General features: G+C 45.6%; 1 protein-coding gene across 3 annotated transcripts in view; it reads right to left on the minus strand.

Moving 5' to 3' along the window:
- Positions 1 to 18,997, minus strand: part of SCAPER (S-phase cyclin A associated protein in the ER) — a 98,620-nt gene that overhangs the window by 66,931 nt on the left and 12,692 nt on the right. For all 3 annotated transcript variants that reach the window (XR_011601030.1, XR_011601029.1, XM_070953498.1), the window contains exons 5-15: positions 18,708 to 18,902; positions 11,699 to 11,799; positions 10,818 to 10,934; positions 10,301 to 10,461; positions 6,636 to 6,898; positions 4,825 to 5,037; positions 3,704 to 3,874; positions 2,072 to 2,147; positions 1,788 to 1,905; positions 686 to 797; positions 364 to 504 (exon numbers count right to left, since the gene is read on the minus strand). Coding sequence is in view for 1 of the 3 variants with exons in the window: in XM_070953498.1 (XP_070809599.1) it covers positions 364 to 504; positions 686 to 797; positions 1,788 to 1,905; positions 2,072 to 2,147; positions 3,704 to 3,874; positions 4,825 to 5,037; positions 6,636 to 6,898; positions 10,301 to 10,461; positions 10,818 to 10,934; positions 11,699 to 11,799; positions 18,708 to 18,902 (1,668 nt within the window). In the remaining 2 variants the exon portion in view is untranslated. The remainder of the gene's footprint in view (positions 1 to 363; positions 505 to 685; positions 798 to 1,787; positions 1,906 to 2,071; positions 2,148 to 3,703; positions 3,875 to 4,824; positions 5,038 to 6,635; positions 6,899 to 10,300; positions 10,462 to 10,817; positions 10,935 to 11,698; positions 11,800 to 18,707; positions 18,903 to 18,997) is intronic.

Here is an 18,997-nt window from a genome sequence, read left to right on the forward strand (position 1 = left end):
GTTCATTGGCGGAAAGTCAGACATCAACATCCAGCTGCTGAAAATCATACTTGGCCTTCAGAGTCTTCTTCAAAGCTTCAGAAAAAAGACCTGGAGGTATCTATCTCACTGTTTTGAGGTAACACTGAAGATAAATAACTTCAAAAAGACAAACAGGCCCTCAGGCCGAGGACCGCTGTTATAGTGATTCAGTGCCCAAGTGACTGGCCTGAAAGGGAGATGCCTAATGCAATTTTAGTAGATCAGGGGTACACAAATTTGGACCAAAGATATATTATGATTTCTACTGCTGGGCTCTGGACTAACTTGTAATTAGGATCATGTCCATAAAATGCAATGAGATCCTGATCTGAGCGATCTTACCTTAGCTTCTTCCTCTTGGGCTTTTTTGATGATCGCTTGCAATTGCACTTCACGTTTAAATTCTGCGTGGAGCAATTTTTCCTCCATCATCCTTCGCCTCTGGTCCAACAATTCTTCTTTCCATTTTTTCACATCTTTTTCCTGCAGGGGAGAATGAAGAGTCAAAGAAGCCCCCAAACCGTTATGGTATCTTTCATTGTGCAACTTGCCACGAATATTGATCGTGGTCGTATGGATCGTAATACGACACGGTTGGGGGAAACACAACTTTTGGGGCCCAATTTCAGGATTGGGACATTAAAAAGAGCCATGGCAAATTTACCCTTTCCATTAATTTCTGAAGCTTTAGCGTTTTCTCTTCGCGGAGCTTCTCTCTCAGCTGCTGAGCCTTCATCTGCTTCTCTTCGTGCTTCTTCTTCGATTCTGCAATTGTCCTTGGGAAAGAAAAGACACGAAAAACTGAGCACCAAAGGAATAACATGGAAGCAGCTGAAACCTACAGTACGCTGCATAAGCAGCACAGAAGGTTTAAAAACAGAGTTACAGCTTGGAGGGTTTCACCGAGGATGCAAAGACATCAAGGTCTCATTTAGAAGATCCCCAGTTCAAACTTCGTTTGCAGGGTATGATATAGTGTACCTCTATAGTTGTACCTAGTGTCTATAATCAAGGCTATGGTTTTCCCCAGTTGCAATGTCTGGCTGTGAAAGTTGGACCATAAGGAAGGCTGAGCGCCAAAGAATTGAGGCCTTTGAACTCTGGTGCTGGAGAAGACTCCTGCGAGTCCCCAACCTGTCAGTCCTAGAGGAGATGAACCCTGACTGCTCTTTAGAAGGCCAGATCCTGAAGTGGAAACTCAAATGCTTTGGCCACCTAATGAGAAGGAAGGACTCCCTGGAGAAGTGCCTAATGCTGGGAAAGACTGAGGACAAAAGAAGAAGGGGATGGCAGAGAACGAGGTGGCTGGATGGAGTCACTGAAGTAGTAGGTGTGAGCTTAAATGGACTCCACAGGATGGTAGAGGACAGGGAGGCCTGGAGGAACGCTGTCCATGGGTTTGCAAGTTCCTTACCTTTAAATTATCAGTATTTACAGTGTTTCCCCGAAAATAAGACTCTATCTTATATTTTTTTGAACCCCGAAATAAGCGCTTGGCCTTATTTTCAGGAAGGTCTTATTATTTTGGGGCGCATGGAGGAAATCAAAGGAAATGGCAGGGACCAGCTGTGCATGCGTTTAAATATTTTCAGGGAGGGCTTATTTTCGAAGGGGGGGGGGGTTATTTTAGCACATGCGCTCAAAAACCCAATTGGGCTTATTATCAGAGGATATCTTATTTTGGGGGAAACAGGGTATTACTCATACAGATTCTGATTCATAGTTTTCCCCAAATAGTGGAATTAAAACGTTTAAAAAGTGGAGACCTCTTGCGAGACGGAGAAGAGAGTTTCTCGTGCATGTGGATTCCGTGGCCCGGTGGGCGAGCTGGTTCTTCTTCCACGATGTCTCCCCAGGAATTATTTTGGCGCCATGATTCACGAGCTGTAAAAAAACCCAGACAATTGGGTTTTTGAAGCTGAAGCTGATCCAGTTATCCAGGATAACTGGCCATAATTGCACGATGGTGGTGATGAGAAACAGGGCTCTCAAATGAACTGTAAATGTTGGCTCTTTCAAACAGAACTCGGTCTGAGAAAAGAATTTGTACCTTCATAATCTGCCAGGACGTCATTCCAGTCCATGGAAATGCCGCAGAAGGATATGCTGCCATTGCCCAGGCTGGCCTGAAAATCCAGAATGCAAAAGAGAATTTCAGGTGCTCTGTAACAGTGTAGAAGGAATTCCCCTTCACCTTGTTCCTTTCCACTTTCTGCAGACCAGTCCAGAACAACAGCTGTGACAGAGAGTCCTCAGCTTATGACCAGAATTAAGATTTGGGATTTGTGCCCTAAGTTGTTGGGGTCGTAAGTCAAGTCAGATTCGTTTTTATGACAATTTTTTACAGCTGCGATTAAGCTAATCGCCTGGTTGCGAAGCGAATTACACAATTGTTAAGGGAATCCAGTTTCCTCAAGAGGTTATTTTTTGGTGGGTAAATTGGCAAAAAAAGGTGGCAATTTGGGATCATGTGACTGCAGGATGAAGCAACTGGTCGTAAATGCAAACTAGTTGTCAAATGCCTGAATTGCAGTCACTTGACCACAGGTGTGATGGGACGGTTTAAGTGTGAGTACAGGTCGTAAGTCACTTTTTCGGAAGCTATGGTGACTTCAAACTGTCGTTAAATGAATGGTTACAAGTTGAGGAGTACCTGTTAGTGACGATCTTAACCCATGTTCTGGCTTGTTTTAACTAACCACAATTAAGCCCTATTTTTGAAATGGTAGGGAATTGGGCAAAAGGGACTCTTTCTCCGAGAACAAGCAGGGTTTGTCCTCAAATCAATCTCCAGTTTCTAATGGTCCCTGTTCTTCTCCCAAAAGTTCCCAGTTCCCTGAAAATCCCAGAGCGCCACATGAATTCTCTAACTGGGAAACAAGCACATCCCAAAGGTGCTTTTTCAGGAGGCAACCGGACTTTCTGGTTTTTTCCTTTTGAAGACATTTCGCTTCTCATCCAAGAAGCTTCTCCAGCTCTGACTAGATGGTGAGGAATGGAAGGATTGATACTCCTTGCAGACAGCTGGTCATTTGCATCCTTTTGGAGGGTCTTTGAAGCACTTCGGAGGTTTACCTGTGTCCTCAGGCTCACCTGAGTGGTGCGAATGGTTCCTGCAGTCTGCAATTTTTCCTCTGGAAATCCATTCCTACTCCCACACCATTCCAAGGGTGTTCATCCCAAATTATATAGCTAAAAGTCTGTAGAGATTCTCAGTCATCCAAGTCATGGTTGTCCCAAAGGGGCTTATTTTTTAGAAGGCAATTGGAGTTTCTTGTTTTTTTCTTTTGAAGAAGTTTTGCTTATCATCCAAGAAGCTTCTTCAGCTCTTCAAAAGAAAAACCATCTTCAAAAGAAAAAACAAAGGAAGTCCAGTCGTCTCCTGAAAAAGCACCTTCGGGACAACCATGACCTGGGCTGGGGGACGGAAAAACTCTACAGACTTTGGGAAACAAGCAGTTAATTTCTAGACGGTTCAGAAAAGGAAACCTCACGATTCAGAATACGTTTGTATATTTTTCCTGGCTCCCCTATTACAGAGTGAGGGCTCAGCTATTCTTCAATGTCAAATAGTATATAAAAGACCAGCGTTGTATTTTCGAGGCCGACCAGGGCTCTGGAAAAAGAGCCCTTCCATCAATGTCAGTTCCCCACCCCCACCCCCCACGAGCTGCAAACTCACAGAGAAGTCGCTGTCGTTGTCCGTTTCTAGGTTGATGTCGGTGTTCTCCTCGGCTTCGATCTCTCTTGTCAGCTGCTCCTCTTCGGCGATGGCGCTCGCGATGGCCTCCTCGTTGGCTTTTTCCAGGCGGTCCGCTAACTCCTCTTTTTTAGCGAGCACCTCAGCCATGGACTGCAAAAGGGAAACGGGAGGTTAGAAAAGCAGACTGGGAAATCGGAACAATACTATCCAGGTAAGGATCACTGTGAATCTCCTAAATGTTACGGGTTTGTGGCTCAGTGAAAAATATACGTAGTTCTTGACTGTTCGTTTAGCGACTGTTGAAAGTTACGACGACACTGAGAAAAGTGACTTACAACTGGTCCTTACACTTATGTTTTAAGAGCCATGGTGGTGCAGTGGTTAGAATGCAGTACTGCAGCTAATTCTGCTGACTGCCGGCTGCCTGCAGTTTGATATTGACCGGTTCAAGGTTGGCTCAGTCTTCCATCCCTCCGAGGTCGGTAAAAGGAGGACCCAAATTGTTGGGGGCAAGAGGCTGACTCTGTAAACCGCTTTTAGGGAGGACTGTAAGCATTGTGAAGTGGTATATAAGTCTAAGTGCTATTGCTATCTTCCTTCCTTCCTTCCTTCCTTCCTTCCTTCCTTCCTTCCTTCCTTCCCTCCCTCCCAGTGGTTACAATGCAGCATTGCAGGCTTACTCTACCCACTGCCAGCAGTTCGATCTTGACCAACTCAAGGTTGACTCAGCCTTCCATCCTTCCAAGATTGGTAAAAGGAGGACCCAGATTGTTGGGGCCAAGTGGCTGACTCTGTAAACCGCTTAGAGAGGGCTGCAAAGCACTGTGAAGCAGCATATAAATATAAGTGCTATTGTTAGTTAGACCTTCCTTCCTTCCTTCCTTCTGAGTCTTTTTTCGTGGAAAACAGGTAGGTATATATAGGAGCTCATACTAATTTAATCTGACTCAGTCAGAGCCATTGACTTAGATGGGCAGCCATAGAAATATGAATGAAGTGAGTGAGTGAGTGAATTTACTGAAAGCAGCTGGGTGGGTTTTTTTTTTTTTTTTTTGGTGGTCTCATATTTAGGACCCCTTGGTATAGATGAAGGTACTTACGTTTGAAATATCTGCAGGGTCCATTTCGCTTTCGCTCTTGACATTTTCTGCTTCATCACTTTTTGGAGCGATGGAGGCGACGTGGCCGTCCACCTGTGGACTCTCGGAGTTGCATTCGACGTCTATGAGAACAAGTGGCACTTCAGAAACGGGTAGCAAAGGTCCAACGATCTTCTCGGAGACCTTGAGGTCTTCCAACACCCGGCCTGTGAACTAATGTGGGATAGATGGACAGATGAGCAACGGAGATACTCCGAGGAGTATTTGCCAACCCTGAAGCTGACTTGACCGGAGCCGTCTTGGAGCTTCAGTGTTGCCACACTGGGGCTGAGGCAGGGGTGAAATGCTACCGGTTCCCACCTGTTTGGGTGAACCGGTAGTAAAAAAAAAGCTAGTAGTTCGTCTGAACCGGTGTTTCCGATGATCAGCTGGGCCGCGCAGTTTATATCAGCTAGAAAGCAGGAAATCCTGCTTTCTAGCGAAGCTAAATCATGCGGCACAGCTGTCCACCCCGCCTCGCTGTTCTACTTACCTTCCCAAGCCTCCTTTTTCCATGCGAAGCGTGCACTGTGCATGTGCACATAGCGTACTCTTGGTGCACAGTGCGCGCACAGCGTGCTTTTAGCGCACACCACACATGCACTGGTAGCGAATTGTGGCAATCCACGGAGGATTTCACCACTGGGCTGAGGGACAGGGAGGGGGGATTAGAGATAGCTGGGGTTTTGTAGCCAAAATAAAATGCTTTCTCTTGGGAACCAAGGACATGAATCTCACACTTGGCCAGAGGAAGGAGGAGTGATGTCACCAGGCAACCAGACAGCGCCTTGATTGGGCCATGTGACTGATTGTTTGGGATTGAGGGAAAACTTTTACTTTTAATTAGGTGAAAACTGCGGGAATCTTCAGAGTCGGTTTTCACCAGATCTGTGCCAATATGATATACCCAATAAAGCTATTCTTTTGAGGAACCTGCCTGCCTCGGAGTTTTGTTTGCTGTGGGTAAATTGCTCAAGGCAATTTAATGTTTTTATTTTTTCCTCTCCCTCCAAATCTCACTTTCCCCCCTTTACTCATTCTCACAGCCTATCTTACAGCCAATCAGGCAAAAACCTGCAGACTTTATAAACATGTAGATTTCAAACCTGAACTGTTTTTATTAGGTATAATATCAGAAAAAAATTTGATAAGAAAAGTATGTATTTAATTACATTTCTTTAACAGCAGGGAGGATTATATTTACACAATACTGGAAAAATGAAGATATACCGTGAGATGAAGATAGTCAGGAAGATACTAGATTGTGCAGAAATGGATAGATGGACATTGAAAATTAATCAGAAAGAAAATGTAGAATATCGTGTTTCCCTGAAAATAAGACCCTGTCTTATATTTTGTTGAACCCCGAAATAAGCGCTTGGCCTTATTTTCGGGGAAATCATTATTTTGGGGCACGTGGAGCAAGACGGGACTCCTCTTGCCGTCTTACCTGATTTCCAGTTCTGTCTCCCTAACCCTAACCGGAGGATTAAATATTTTCGGGGAGGGCTTATTTTAGTGCATGGGCTCAAAAACCCGATTGGGCTTATTATCAGGGGATGTCTTATTTTCGGGGAAACACGGTATTATCAAACATGGAATTTATTTTACCAATGGTTGGAGAAAAGGGGTGGAGATGAAGAATGTAAATGTGTATTGGTAAGCAAATTAAATACCCAGATAACACGATGTTGATTAAGCACTAAGAAATGTATTTAATAGGAAATCAATAAAAAAAAAATAAAACCCCCTGCAGATTGAGTGATGCTTACCTGAGTCCTTTCGGTGAGTGGATGTTCACACTGATGGCAAGGGTCTTTCAGGATGGGATCCACATTTTTCGACGTGCTGTCCTCGGCCAATGAACCCTTTGGTTTGTGGACTGGTGGAGGAAGAATGACGTTTTCTTTGTCACTGTCATCCTTCAAGTGCGATGATTCCGCAGACAAAGTGGTTTTGGGGACCAAAGCAGAAGATTTGGATCGAACGGGCCTCCCTCGTTGGACGGTCTCCCAGCCTTCAGCATCTCTCCTCTCTACATGGGAAAAGCCAACCAAGAAATCGGGAGGAAAACTTAGCAGCGGAAACAGCGTTGGGCGAAGGAAGCATTCAGTAATATTTTGCCTTCACTGTCTGTTAAGAAGAAGGGGGTAAAAATAAAATTATGCAGTCAGCGGGCACTAAAATTACTGTAAAATGGGCCAAAGTTCACTTAACCACTGTCTTGCTCAACAACAGAAACTTTGGGCTCAATGGTGGTCATAAGTTAAGGACTACCTGTATTTTGTATCCACTAGCCCAGTTATGATTCTGTAAGCAGACCAATTTAAACCCCACTGTCTGCTCCCTCCCAGCACTGATGATGTTACCCAGCTGGGTCAGGAAATGTCTGCAAGAAAAACAACGAAGCTCAGAGAGAATCAAGGACCCCACAGTCCTCCCCCCTCCTCCCCCCTGAACACCCCACTCCCTTCTAGCACTGATGATGTTCCCTAGTTGGGTCATGAAACATCTGCAAGAAACCCACCAACCTCAGAGAGCACCAAGGACCTCGGAGTTACAAAAATTCTCTTCTGTTCCAATTGGGAGAAAACGGTATAGGGAGCAATATTCATGCATAAAAGGAAAAAAAAAATAAGCTTGTCACAGAACCCGCGAGGTTCGTCTTCTGACGGGTATCAGCTATTTAGCCAAAGGAGGATCCTCATTCAACTCCAACAGGTATTTTAGATTGGGATTCTAAGATAGGGGTCTCCAACCTTGGCAACTTTAAGCCTGGAGGACTTCAACTCCCAGAATTCCCCAGGGGAAGTTGAAGTCCTCCAGGCTTAAAGTTGCCAAGGTTGGAGACCCCTGCTCTAAGATGTCCTGGCAGACCAGGAGAAATGGGATGTCCATCATATTGCCACTTACCGCAACGCAGAAACCAGTGTTTTTAAAAAAAGGAAGGCAACACACATTATCCCCCAGCCAGGATATATTACAAGATGGATTTAGTTACTTGTCCCGTTTTGTCCGTGAATATTTCACGGGATTATTTTGACAACTCTCTTAACCGCACTCGAGCTCCCCCCTCTCTGCTTCCTCTTGTATTACATGGGAGGGACAGACCATCTGTTGGGCTGAGCCCCCCTCCCCCTCTTGTCTAAAAGCCATTCAGATGTGCTGCCTTTCAGAGGGCTCCATCTGGAAGGACTGTCCGGTTAACCTTATTAGTGACATGGCAGGACCAAGTCACAGGAGACCTGCTGAGCTTTGGAAGGGTGGGGGGTGTTTCTGCAACTAAAGCATCTATTTAAAAGGGGGTCTTTCTCCTGCGGGTAGAGGATGGGCTTCTACCCTTCTCCCTGAAACAGCCTCCTTCCATTAGTGTGCATGTATCAGGGAGAGAAGGAGGAAGGGGAGGGAGGAAGGAAAGAAAGAAAGGAAGGGAAGGAAGGAAGGAAGGGGGAGAGATGGAAGAAGGGAGGGAAGGAAGGCGAGGGAGGGAAGGGAAGGGAAGGAAGGAAGAGGGAGGGGAGGGAGGAAGGAAGGAAGGAAAGAAAGGAATGGAAGGAAAGAAGAAGAAGGAGGGAGGAATGGAAGGAAAAGGAGAGAGACGGAAGGAGGGAGGGAGGGAAGGGAGGGAGGAAGGAAGGAGAGAAAGATGGAAGGAGGGTGGGAGGGAAGGGAAGGAAAGAGGAGGTAGGGAGGGAAGGAAGGAGAGAGAGAGGTAGGGAGGGGAGGGAGGGAGGGAGGAAGGAAAGAAAAGAAGGGAAGGAAAGGAAAGGAGAGGGAGGGAAGGAGAGAAGGAGGGATAGAAGGAAGGAAGGGGAGAGAGACAGGAGGAGGGAGGGAGGGATGGAAAGAAGGAAGGAAGGAAGGAAGATGGAAGGAGAGAAAGATGGAAGGGAAGGGACGAAGGAAGGGAGGGAAGGAAGGAAAGAAGGAGAGGGAGGGAGGAAGGAAGGAGAGATGGAACGGAATCAAAATTAAAAAAAAAAAGCTTTCTTGAACTTTCATAATAATGAGCTAAACTGACCTGGATTTTAGGCAACTCTTGATATGCTAAGCAATTTACTAACCGCTGTCATGTCACATCAAACACCCCCCCACTCCAAAAAAAACGCTTCATATACTTCCACTCTGCAATTCCCTGATTGTCAGAGGCTTTTAAAAGCTCGTCCGAAGAGGTTGTAGAAAAAATGCTTTTAAAAGTAAAAAAAAAAAAAAAAAAAAAAAAAAGTTGGCCACGCCCACCCAGTCACATTACCCCGCCCACCAAGCCACGCCCACAGAACCAGCAGTACCAAACTGCCAGAGTTGTTAAGTGAGTAACCCAGTTGTGAAGTGAATCTGGATTCCCCACGGACTTGTGCCTGTCGCTAAAGGGGATCCCGTGACCCCGGGGACACTGCAACCGTCGTTAAGTATGAGTCAGTGGCCAAGCGCCTGAATTTTGATCACGTGACCGTGGGGACTGCTGCAACGGTCATAAGTGTGAAAAACAGTCGTAAGTCAGTTTTTTTCAGCGCCGTTGTAACTTTGAACGGTCACTAAATGAACTGTTGTAAGTCGAGAGCTACCTGTATTGAGGAAACATCATTTCGTTTTAATTCTATGCATTTTGCGTGCTTTTTACGTGAGCTCCATTTGTATGGCCATAGGTAAAGGTAAAAGTTCCCCTCGCACATACGTGCTAGTCGTTCCCGACTCTAGGGGGCGGTGCTCATCTCTGTTTCAAAGCCGAAGAGCCAGCACTGTCCGAAGACGTCTCCGTGGTCATGTGGCCGGCATGACTCAACGCCAAAGGCGCACGGAACGCTGTTCCCTTCCCACCAAAGGTGGTCCCTATTTTTCTACTTGCATTTTTTACCTGCTTTCGAACTGCTCGGTTGGCAGAAGCTGGGACAAGTAACGGGAGCTCACCCCGTTACGTGGTGCTAGGGATTCGAACCGCTGAACTGCCGACCTTTCGATCGACAAGCTCAGCATCTTAGCCACTGAGCCACTGTGTCCCTTTGTATGGCCATATAACGTTCTCTTTTTAGGCCTGATGTCTAAAATGCAGCCTCTGTCGACAAGCCTTGTCGTTGACTACCAAGGAAGAGCCTTGGTAGTACAATGGTCTAAGGCACCCTGTTATTAAGCTGGTTATTAAGACCAGCTGCCTGCAATTACTGCAGGTTCGAATCTCACCAAGGCTCAAGGTTGACTCAGCCTTCCATCCTTTCTAAGATAGGTAAATTGAGGACCCATTTGTGGGGGCAATAAGCTGACTTTGTATAAATATACAAAAGGATGAAGGCTATTGCCTAGCGCATTGTAAGCCGCCCTGAGTCTCCGGAGAAGGGCGGCATATAAATCAAATCAAAAAAAAAAAAAGGCACACCTTGCCTGGAAAGGACTGGGGTACCCAAACAAGGCTGGCCAAACTGGAAAGGGGGAAAATACTTGCCCGTTCGGCGGGAGGGCTTCTGAGCTGCAGGGGGCCCCTGGCTCTGGGCTGCTGCCTTCTCTGAATGGGGAGCTGCTCCTGGGTGGCTGGCTTTGACTTTGTCTGCCCAGCTGACCCCGGAAGGAGCCAGACGGTTCGAGGTAACGGTCGCAGGAGGCCCTCTAAGAGAAGGAAAACTCATGATCTCCGGCCATTAAAACCATCTGCCCCGTTCTGCATGTTGTAACTTCTGGTGCCTAGCCTTGTCATGCTGGCTTGGGAATTCTGGGAGTTGAAGTCTCAAAGTTCCCAAGGTTGGACACCCCATGGAGGTGGCGAGTGAACCCTCAATGGGCCACTCTGTGGCTGTGAAAGCTCGCCTCGTTTCCCCACCCAACCAGGTGATGAATCAGCAGCTGGGAAGCGGTAAACAAAATTACGATCTCCTTGCTTGCTGAGCTACCAATTGCTTCCGTTTGGCCGTTTGTAGCCCACCCATTTCACCCTTCAAATCGTAAAAGCTGTTTAATTTGCATACCCGAAATTGAGACTTCTTCGGGCGTTGGAGGTCACGCCGATTCTGTCGGTCGATGGGCTGGGAATGACATGACGCCCTGGAGACATCTTCTTGACTTCCCACGCTAGCGAGGTCGGCCTGCAAAGGATGCGGAACACTCAGCAAAGAAGTCGCCTTTCTTTCCCTTGCAATTAATAGCACCTCACTCCTTGGATGTTGCAATGCAATGGGAAGCCCTGTAGGACCCCACCATGAGTACAAAGCTGGCTTATCCTTTGATAAGAAAGGGAAGGGAAGGGAAGGAAGAAAGGTATGAGGGAAGGGAAGGGAAGGACAGGACAGGACAAGAAAGGAAAGGAAAGATAGAAGAAAAGGAAAGGAAAGGAAAGGAAAGGAAAGGAAAGGAAAGGAAAGGAAAGGAAAGGAAAGGAAAGGAAAGGAAGAAAGATGGAGGGAAAGGAAAGGAAGGAAGGAAAGGAAGGGAGAGAGAAAGGAAGGAAGGAAAGGAAGGGAGAGAGGAAAGGAAAGGAAAGGAAAGGAAAGGAAAGGAAAGGAAAGGAGGAAAGATGGAGGGAGAGGAAAGGAAGGAAGGAAAGGAAGGGAGAGAGGAAGGAAGGAAGGAAAGGAAGGGAGAGAGGAAAGGAAAGGAAAGAAAAGGAAAGGAAAGGAAAGGAAAGGAAAGGAGGAAAGATGGAGGGAGAGGAAAGGAAGGAAGGAAAGGAAGGGAGAGAAGAAGGAAGGGAGGGAGGAAAGAAAAGGAGAGGAAAGATGGAGGGAGAGGGAAAGAAGGAAAGGAAGAAGGAAGGAAAGGAGAGAATGAAAGGAAGGAAGGAAGGAAGGAAGGAAGGAAGGAAGGAAGGAAGGAAGGAAGGAAGGAAGGCAGGAAGATCTTTCCCATTCACCTGCTTTGAGCATCGGCCTTCTCCAACTTCTCCTGCAACTGAATCCAATCGATCAAGGCCTTGAAATCCCGCACGTAATTGTCTAACATCATCAGCACCTCCTAGAAAGAAGAAGAAACGTTATCAGCAACGAAATAAAATAATAAAGGAATAACGGGGCGGTGGGGGCGGTGGTGGAACGACCATAAAAATAAGTAATCCTGTAAGAGTCATGGGCTGTAACATCAGGAGAACTGCCTCTTTTGCAAACCGGCACAAAACTCATCCAGTTCCTGTCTGCACCAATTGTTCAAGTCGAGCTACTCAGCTGCTGGAAAAATTTGAGTATGGAGAACGATGGAGCCCTCACGATTTCAAAGGCCAGGCTGTTCCCCTGCTCAATGGCTGCTTCAGTCAGAAAACTCCCTTCTTTTGAGTTTAGATCTTTCTCTCTATTAAGTTTCCATTATGGTTCTTGCCCTGCCCTCAAGCATTACGGAGAATCAATCCGCACCTCCTTCCCGTACCCCTCTCTGCACCCTTCAAGGATGGGAAAACTTCTACTGGGCCTCCTCTTAGCTTCCTCATCTCTGGGCTAGTATTATTTGCTCTGCAGGTGCAGCCCTTGGAAGCTACGCTCAGCCATCAAAGGAGGTGGGGTGTCCTAAATGAGGTGGCCTCAGAAGAACAGGGCTCTTTTGGGGCGGGGGCAGATTTTAATATTGAATGCAAGCAAAACAAAATGAGCATCATTTATTTGGACAAAACGAAGTAGCTGATTAACAAAAAAGCAACTCTTCCTTTCTTTCCTTTCTCTCTTTTTTCTTTCTTTCATTCTTTCACACTCCTTCCTTCCTTCCTTCCTTCCTTCCCATACCAATGTTCTTTTTTTCACCTTTCAGAGCCAGACCAAACCAAACAGTCCAGAAGCTCTATCAATGAAGCAGGTAACCAACCTTCCTTCCTTCCTTCCTTCCTTCCTTCCTTCCTTCCTTCCTTCCTTCCTTCCTTCCTTCCTTCCCTTTTTCTTATTTGTTTGTTTATTATTTTTACATCAGACTTTTTAACTGCCTATCTCCCTCGCAGAGGGGTGTCTGGGTGGGCATCCTCTTTAGGCAGTGGTGAAATGTAAAATTTGTTACTACCGGTTCTGTGGGCGTGGCTTGGTGGGTGGGTGGGTAATGTGACTGAGTGGGCATGCCCAACTTTTTTTTTTTTAACTTTTAAAACCATTTTTTCTACAACTTCTTCGGCAGAAGAGGTTGTAGAAAAAATGATTTAAAAGTAAAAAAAAAAAGCCTCTGATGATTGCGCGGCTCAGCTGGGCATGGGGGGGGGGGGGGCGTAGGGATTTTTGCTACTGGTTCTCCGAACCACCCGCTGCCATCGCTACCGGATCGGGTGATCCGGTCTGAACCGGGAGCATTTCACCCCTGTCTTTAGGGCAAGGCACCCCAAAAGAAACACCTCGTAGCCCCACGTATGTAACTAAGAAATGCAACTGAGTCAGGAACTGCAAAAACAAACAAACAAACAAGTTTTTAAAAGTCCCAGCCTAACAACGTGCAGCTTCCTAGCGCTGAGCTCATCCAAACAAGACACAATTATCTTACCAGGACTGACAACGCACCCAAATTACACTTAATGGCCGAAAGGAACTTATTTCAGAAAAAGGCTTATCCCGAAGTCGCATCAGTGCAGGGCAGCCGTAACTCGACTCTGACGTGAGAAAAGCTGAAGACGAGGGGCAGGAGCTGCTCTCCCCCCACCCCGATGCAGGGAGGCCCGTCTTCCTCCCCGAAGCGACGAGGGCCATTTTGTGGAAACAAAAGTGCCTCTGAAAAACCCTCGTGGCCAGCATCCCGATAACGGCGTATGGATGTCCAGCTAAAATTACCAATTACTTTACCAATTGGCTGCGACGGATTCGATTGGTTTGTAATTCAGGCTCGTGACCGGCGGGCCCCGCCGGAGGGTTGGCGCCATCCCTTGTGTGGGGACGACACACAATCCCTACGCGTGGGGCTCTTGTGTCCTGACCGTCGATACGGGTCTCCTTTTTATCCACAGGTATCATCTGGGATGCTGAAGCAGTAGAAACGCTGGACCACTTGAGAAAGGTTGCTCTCTCTCTCTCTCGTTTTCTCTTTCTCTGTCTCTCTCTCTCGTTTTCTCTCTCTCTGTTTTCTCTGTTTTCTCTCTTGTTTTTTTTTCTCTCTCTCTCTCACTCTCATTTTCTGTCTCTCGTTTTCTTTCTCTCGTTTTCTCTCTCTTTCCATCTTTTTTCTCTGTCTCACTCTGTCTCTCTCGTTTTCTCTCTGTTTTCTCTCTCGTTTTTCTCTCTCTCTCTTTCTCTCTCATTTTCTCTGTCTCTCATTTTCTCTGTCTCTCTCCGTCTCTTCTGTTTTCTCTGTCTCGCTCTGTCTCTCTCGTTTTCTCTCTCTCTCGTTTTCTCTGTCTCTCTCTTCTTCTCTCTCTCTCTGTGTCTCTCTCTCGTTTTCTCTCTGTCTTTCTCTCGTTTTCTCTGTCTCTCTCTCACACACCCACCCTTCAGGGGGCAACTTGCTTTGGTACTACACGTAGTCCTTGACTTACAACAGTTCCTTTAGTGATCGAAGTTACAACAGCACTAAAAAAACTTACGACAATTTTGCACACTTATGACCATTGCAGCATCCCCATGGTCATGTGATTTACCGTTGGATGCTTGACAACTGGCCCATATTTATGACGGCCACAATGTCCCGGGGTCACATAATCCCCTTTTGTGACCTTCTGACAAACAAAGTCAATGAGGAAGCCAGATTCACTTAATGACTGTGTGACTAATTTAACAACTGCAGGCAGGCAGGAAGGAAGGAAAGAAAAGGGGAAGGAAGGAAAGAAGGAAGGAAGGAAGGAAGGAAGGAAGGAGAATGGGGAAGAAGAAGGAAGGAAGGAGAGAAAAGGAGAAGGAAGGAAGGAAGGAAGGAGAATGGGGAAGAAGAAGGAAGGAAGGAGAGAAAAGGAGAAGGAAGGAAGGAAGGAAAATAGGGAAGAAGAAGGAAGGAAGGAGAGAAAAGGAGAAGGGAGGAAGGGAGGAAGGAAGGAAGGAAGGAGAGAGAAAATGTGAAAAATGGTCATAAGTTTTTTCTTGTTTTTTTCCCCTTTAACTTAATGCTAAGACAAGAAGTCAACATTTGACTTTGGAAAACATGTCGTTCTGCAGGGGCAGAAAATTATTTAAAACCCACACCACAGTTGTAAAAATCAACACATGCATCTTAACTCTCATTTTCCCGCCAGACACAGCTTGACTAACCGACCGCTTTTAAAAGCTGGAGAGTATTTTATTTTTATTGAAAACAATGGTTAAAATTAAATCGGTAAGATTGCGCCGTGGGTTTGGGGGAGCGGAGAAGTTATGGATTCTCACCAAACCAGGTATCCCGGTACGATTTAAACCTTTCCAAAACGCATCTTTTGTGCAGTAGGCAATTCCACGCGGTTTTTTTTTTAAAAAAAACAAACCCTAAATTTCGTAAACAAAGCAACGGTCGGATTATCCTGCCACTATGCCCTGCCAACTCTTTTCAGAAAACAAGGTTTTTGTTTTCATGGTTATGTTATAAGGAAGCCTTGGCCGCGTAGTGTTTCCTTCCCAGCATAACATGAGTGAAATCACTGGAATTTTTTGGACGAGGTCTTGGATCTGCAAAGATGTCGTACAAATAACGTACTAATTCTTTCAGCCATAAATATTTAGAAAATCGTAATCCGATTACCCAGCCAGGCAATCAGACCCCATCTTTTTTTCTTTGTTTTTTGTAAAAAAAATAAAAAAATAAAAAAATAAAAATTACTGGGGAAATTTCTTGAGTGAGAAAACCATGGTCGGAGCTTCTTTTTTCCTTTTTTTCCTCTTTTTTTTTTTTTAATGTGAATTAAATTGTATTAAACCGACAGCCGGCTTGGAAGCCACAAGGCGCTGTTTGTTTTCCAAATTCACTTAGGATTTTGATTTCTGCACTAATCTTGCTGCCGACTTGGCAGTCTTCTGTGGCAGGAGAAAAACTACATATTCATGAGCTAACAAAAATCCTGTTTTATGCACAGAGGTTTAGCTAAACGGCTTCCAGAAGTGGGAGAAGGGGTAGGAAAAAAAAAACAAACTCAGTTAAAAGAGGAAAACTACCATCAGTTTCTAAATTTTGACTACAAGTCCTCAACTTCCAACAGTTGGGAAGTCCTCGACTTACAACAGTTTGTTCAGTGACCATCCAAGGTCACAACGGCATTGAAAAAAAGTAACTTATGTCCATTTTTCACACATATGACTGTTGCAGCATACTCAGGGTTGCGTGATTTACATTTGGATGCTTGGCAACTGATTCACATTTATGACGGTCCCAGTGTCTCCGGGGTCACGAGATCCCCCTTTTGTGACCTTCTGACAACCGAGTTCCTAAAATGCAGTGATTCACTTAACAACCGCCGCAGGAAAGGTCGTAAAAGGGGGCAAAACTCAACTTAACAAGTTTCCCACTTAGCAAACAGAAACGTTGGGCTCCCTTTTGGTCGTTAAGCCGAGGACCACCTGCCCTCCTGACTCCCCCCCCCCGGGTCTTATCGAACAATTTGCAATTGTTTCACTTCCTAGGTGGCCACCTGAAAGAATCAATCTATTGTTACCCGGAAGCCGAAACAGCTTCCAGTTGAGTTGGGAGGAAAAGGCAGCACGGGGGGGCGATGTCTGTTTCCCATCAAAAGTCAGATGAAGAGAACGAGACCCACCCAGACGTTGTTTATACCAGGCCATCAATCAAACTCCCTGGCTTACCACCGAGAGGGACGATAACTATCTCTGCAGGCGAGGGACAATGCGGGGAATTAAGAGAGCGAGCAGGAAGCCCAGCCGATGGGGGGGTCCCAGCAGAATCTCAACAGTGCCCCCTACAGGAACAATGGGACATCGAAGGAGGGAATCCGTGGACTGGTAAATCCAGGAGTACCCCAAAGTCTCCCTTCATCTCACAAGGACACGGAAAAACCATAGAACCAAGAGGAGAGAAGGTTCGTAGCTCAGGGTTAGAAAGGTGGGGTCTCTAAGCTGGGCTGTTGCCTTGCAGAGGTTTTGTGACCCAAGTAGGTAACCTCTTCGGGGGAGAATTATTATTATTATTATTTACAGATTGTTAGAACAGAACAGAATAGAATGAAGAGGGAATAGAATGGAGTAGAGTAGAGTAGAGTAGAGTAGAGTAGAGTAGAGTAGAATAGAATAGAATAGAATAGAATAGACTAGAATAGAATAGAATAGAATAGAATAGAATAGAATAGAATAGAATAGAATAGAATAGAATAGAATTCTTTATTGGCCAAGTGCGATTGGACACACAAGGAATTTGTCTTGGTGCACACGCTCTCGGGGTACATAAAAGAAAAGATACATTCGTCAAGAATCATAAGGTACAACACTTAATGATAGTCATAGGGAAACAGTCAATATAAATCGTAAGGATACCAGCAAAACGGTTAGAGTCATACAGTCATAAGTGGGAGGAGATGGGTGATAGGAACGATGAGAAGATTAATAGTAATGCAGACTTACTAACTAGTTTGACAGTGTTGAGGGAATTATTTGTTTAGCAGAGGGATGACGTTCGGGACAGTCGGAGTGAAATAGCACGACTCAAAAGTAATGAATAGTAATTAAGGAAGAAGGCGTAATTGGGCCTAAACTCTCTCATTAAAAGGGGAAAAAAACCCTCTTTAATTTCCAAAGGAGAGAATGATTCAGTCAGTGCAGGACTAGCCCAGTGGCACATTAAGGAACATAGATTTAATCTCTGGTTGGGAAGACACGAAGCCAAGATCAAATAAACCACATTTCAGCTTCTGAGTTTTGACTCACTAAGTGCATTGTGATGAAGCAACCACGGCACACTGTATTTTACGGAAACCCAGATAACGAAAGGACAGTACAGACGGTCCCCATTTAGTGACGGACCCCTACGACGACTGTTCATAAGTTGTGATGATGAAAAGGTAACTGTGCAACCAATCCTCGCATCCTGACCTTTGTGAGTTTGTAAAGCAAAGCTGAAGTAAGATCGTAAGCACACAATTGTGCTTTTATTTTGCTTTGCTTAGTGACCAAGTTGCCAGTCCCTATTGTGGCCGCTCAACAAGGGCCATATAAATCTGTTTGCTGAGTTACAGAGCAGTTAAATTACCGTTTTTCTTTCCTTTAAGTTTCTTGCTTTTAACCGAACTCACACCACAGAAGTAAAGTAAAGGGGGAGGAAGTGACACTCCGTTGCATCATTGTAAAAATCTTGAAAGGCTTTCAAATAGGCATTTTTAAAAGCAATATGGTGCCCTGAGAACATCCGAAGATCAAACATCCATCTCTCCTGGCAGCCAAAGACCATCCATGATGCTCAAATGGCCATCTCCCCCATCCACCCTGTGGGAATGCGGTGGCCATAGTACATGTATAGACCAGTTTAACTGGTTGGACACGTGTATGGAACTTAGCACCGAACTATGAAAAGCAGGTTCAACTGGATACTCTCTGAAGGGCCCTATTCGTTCTCTCTTTGTTCATAACATAGGCTGTGCCTGCATACCAGAGACATCTCCTTGTAGAACATTCCTGAGATTTGAGGTAATCTGATAACGGGAAGATGGGCCTCTCGGCTAGCAGCAAATATGATAACATGGCAGAGTTAAGTTTTGTTTTTACATTAGGTATCGCTTTCCTAGAATTCACGTGATTTACTGTAATATGGTAGGATGTGAAAGTTATGTCCAGATATGGAGAAAATCCTTTGTATCACGGATGTAATATGAGAATGTATAGCTGTAATCATGCCTTCTGATACGCCCAATACCCTTGCTTAATAAAAGAGAGGTCTGGAGTCAGCTCAAGGCTCTCTCATCACAAGAAACACCTGTCCTTGTGTTATCTCTAATCTGAACCTCTCATGAGGAGCCCGCCAGGATGATCGCAACACACCCCCGCGTGGACCAATCAGGAGAGCCTTACTTTGCATTCGACCACGCTCTGATCCGATTCGCAAGTGACGTAGATTTCATCCACTGCGCGCCTTAGGTTGTCGAAAAGGAACGCCCAGTATCGCGCCCGGAGGTCCACTTTCCGCGGCTGCCTTGTCTTGGTGGGGCTTTTATAGAAGGCCTTCTCCCCGGAGGCTGGCGGGATTTTGCAATCGGGCGCCGTGCTCTGCAGAGGAGATTGGAAAAGCAGGCACGTGCGCTAAACAAAGTTTCCACTGTCTCTTTTTTAAAGGAAATCTCAAATTGTTCAGGTTTGCCCAC

This window comes from Pituophis catenifer, unplaced genomic scaffold, assembly GCF_029215685.1.
Source record: "Pituophis catenifer annectens isolate HBS135680 unplaced genomic scaffold, rPitCat1.0.hap2 SCAF_14, whole genome shotgun sequence".
In the NCBI taxonomy this organism is placed as follows: Eukaryota; Metazoa; Chordata; class Lepidosauria; order Squamata; family Colubridae; genus Pituophis; species Pituophis catenifer.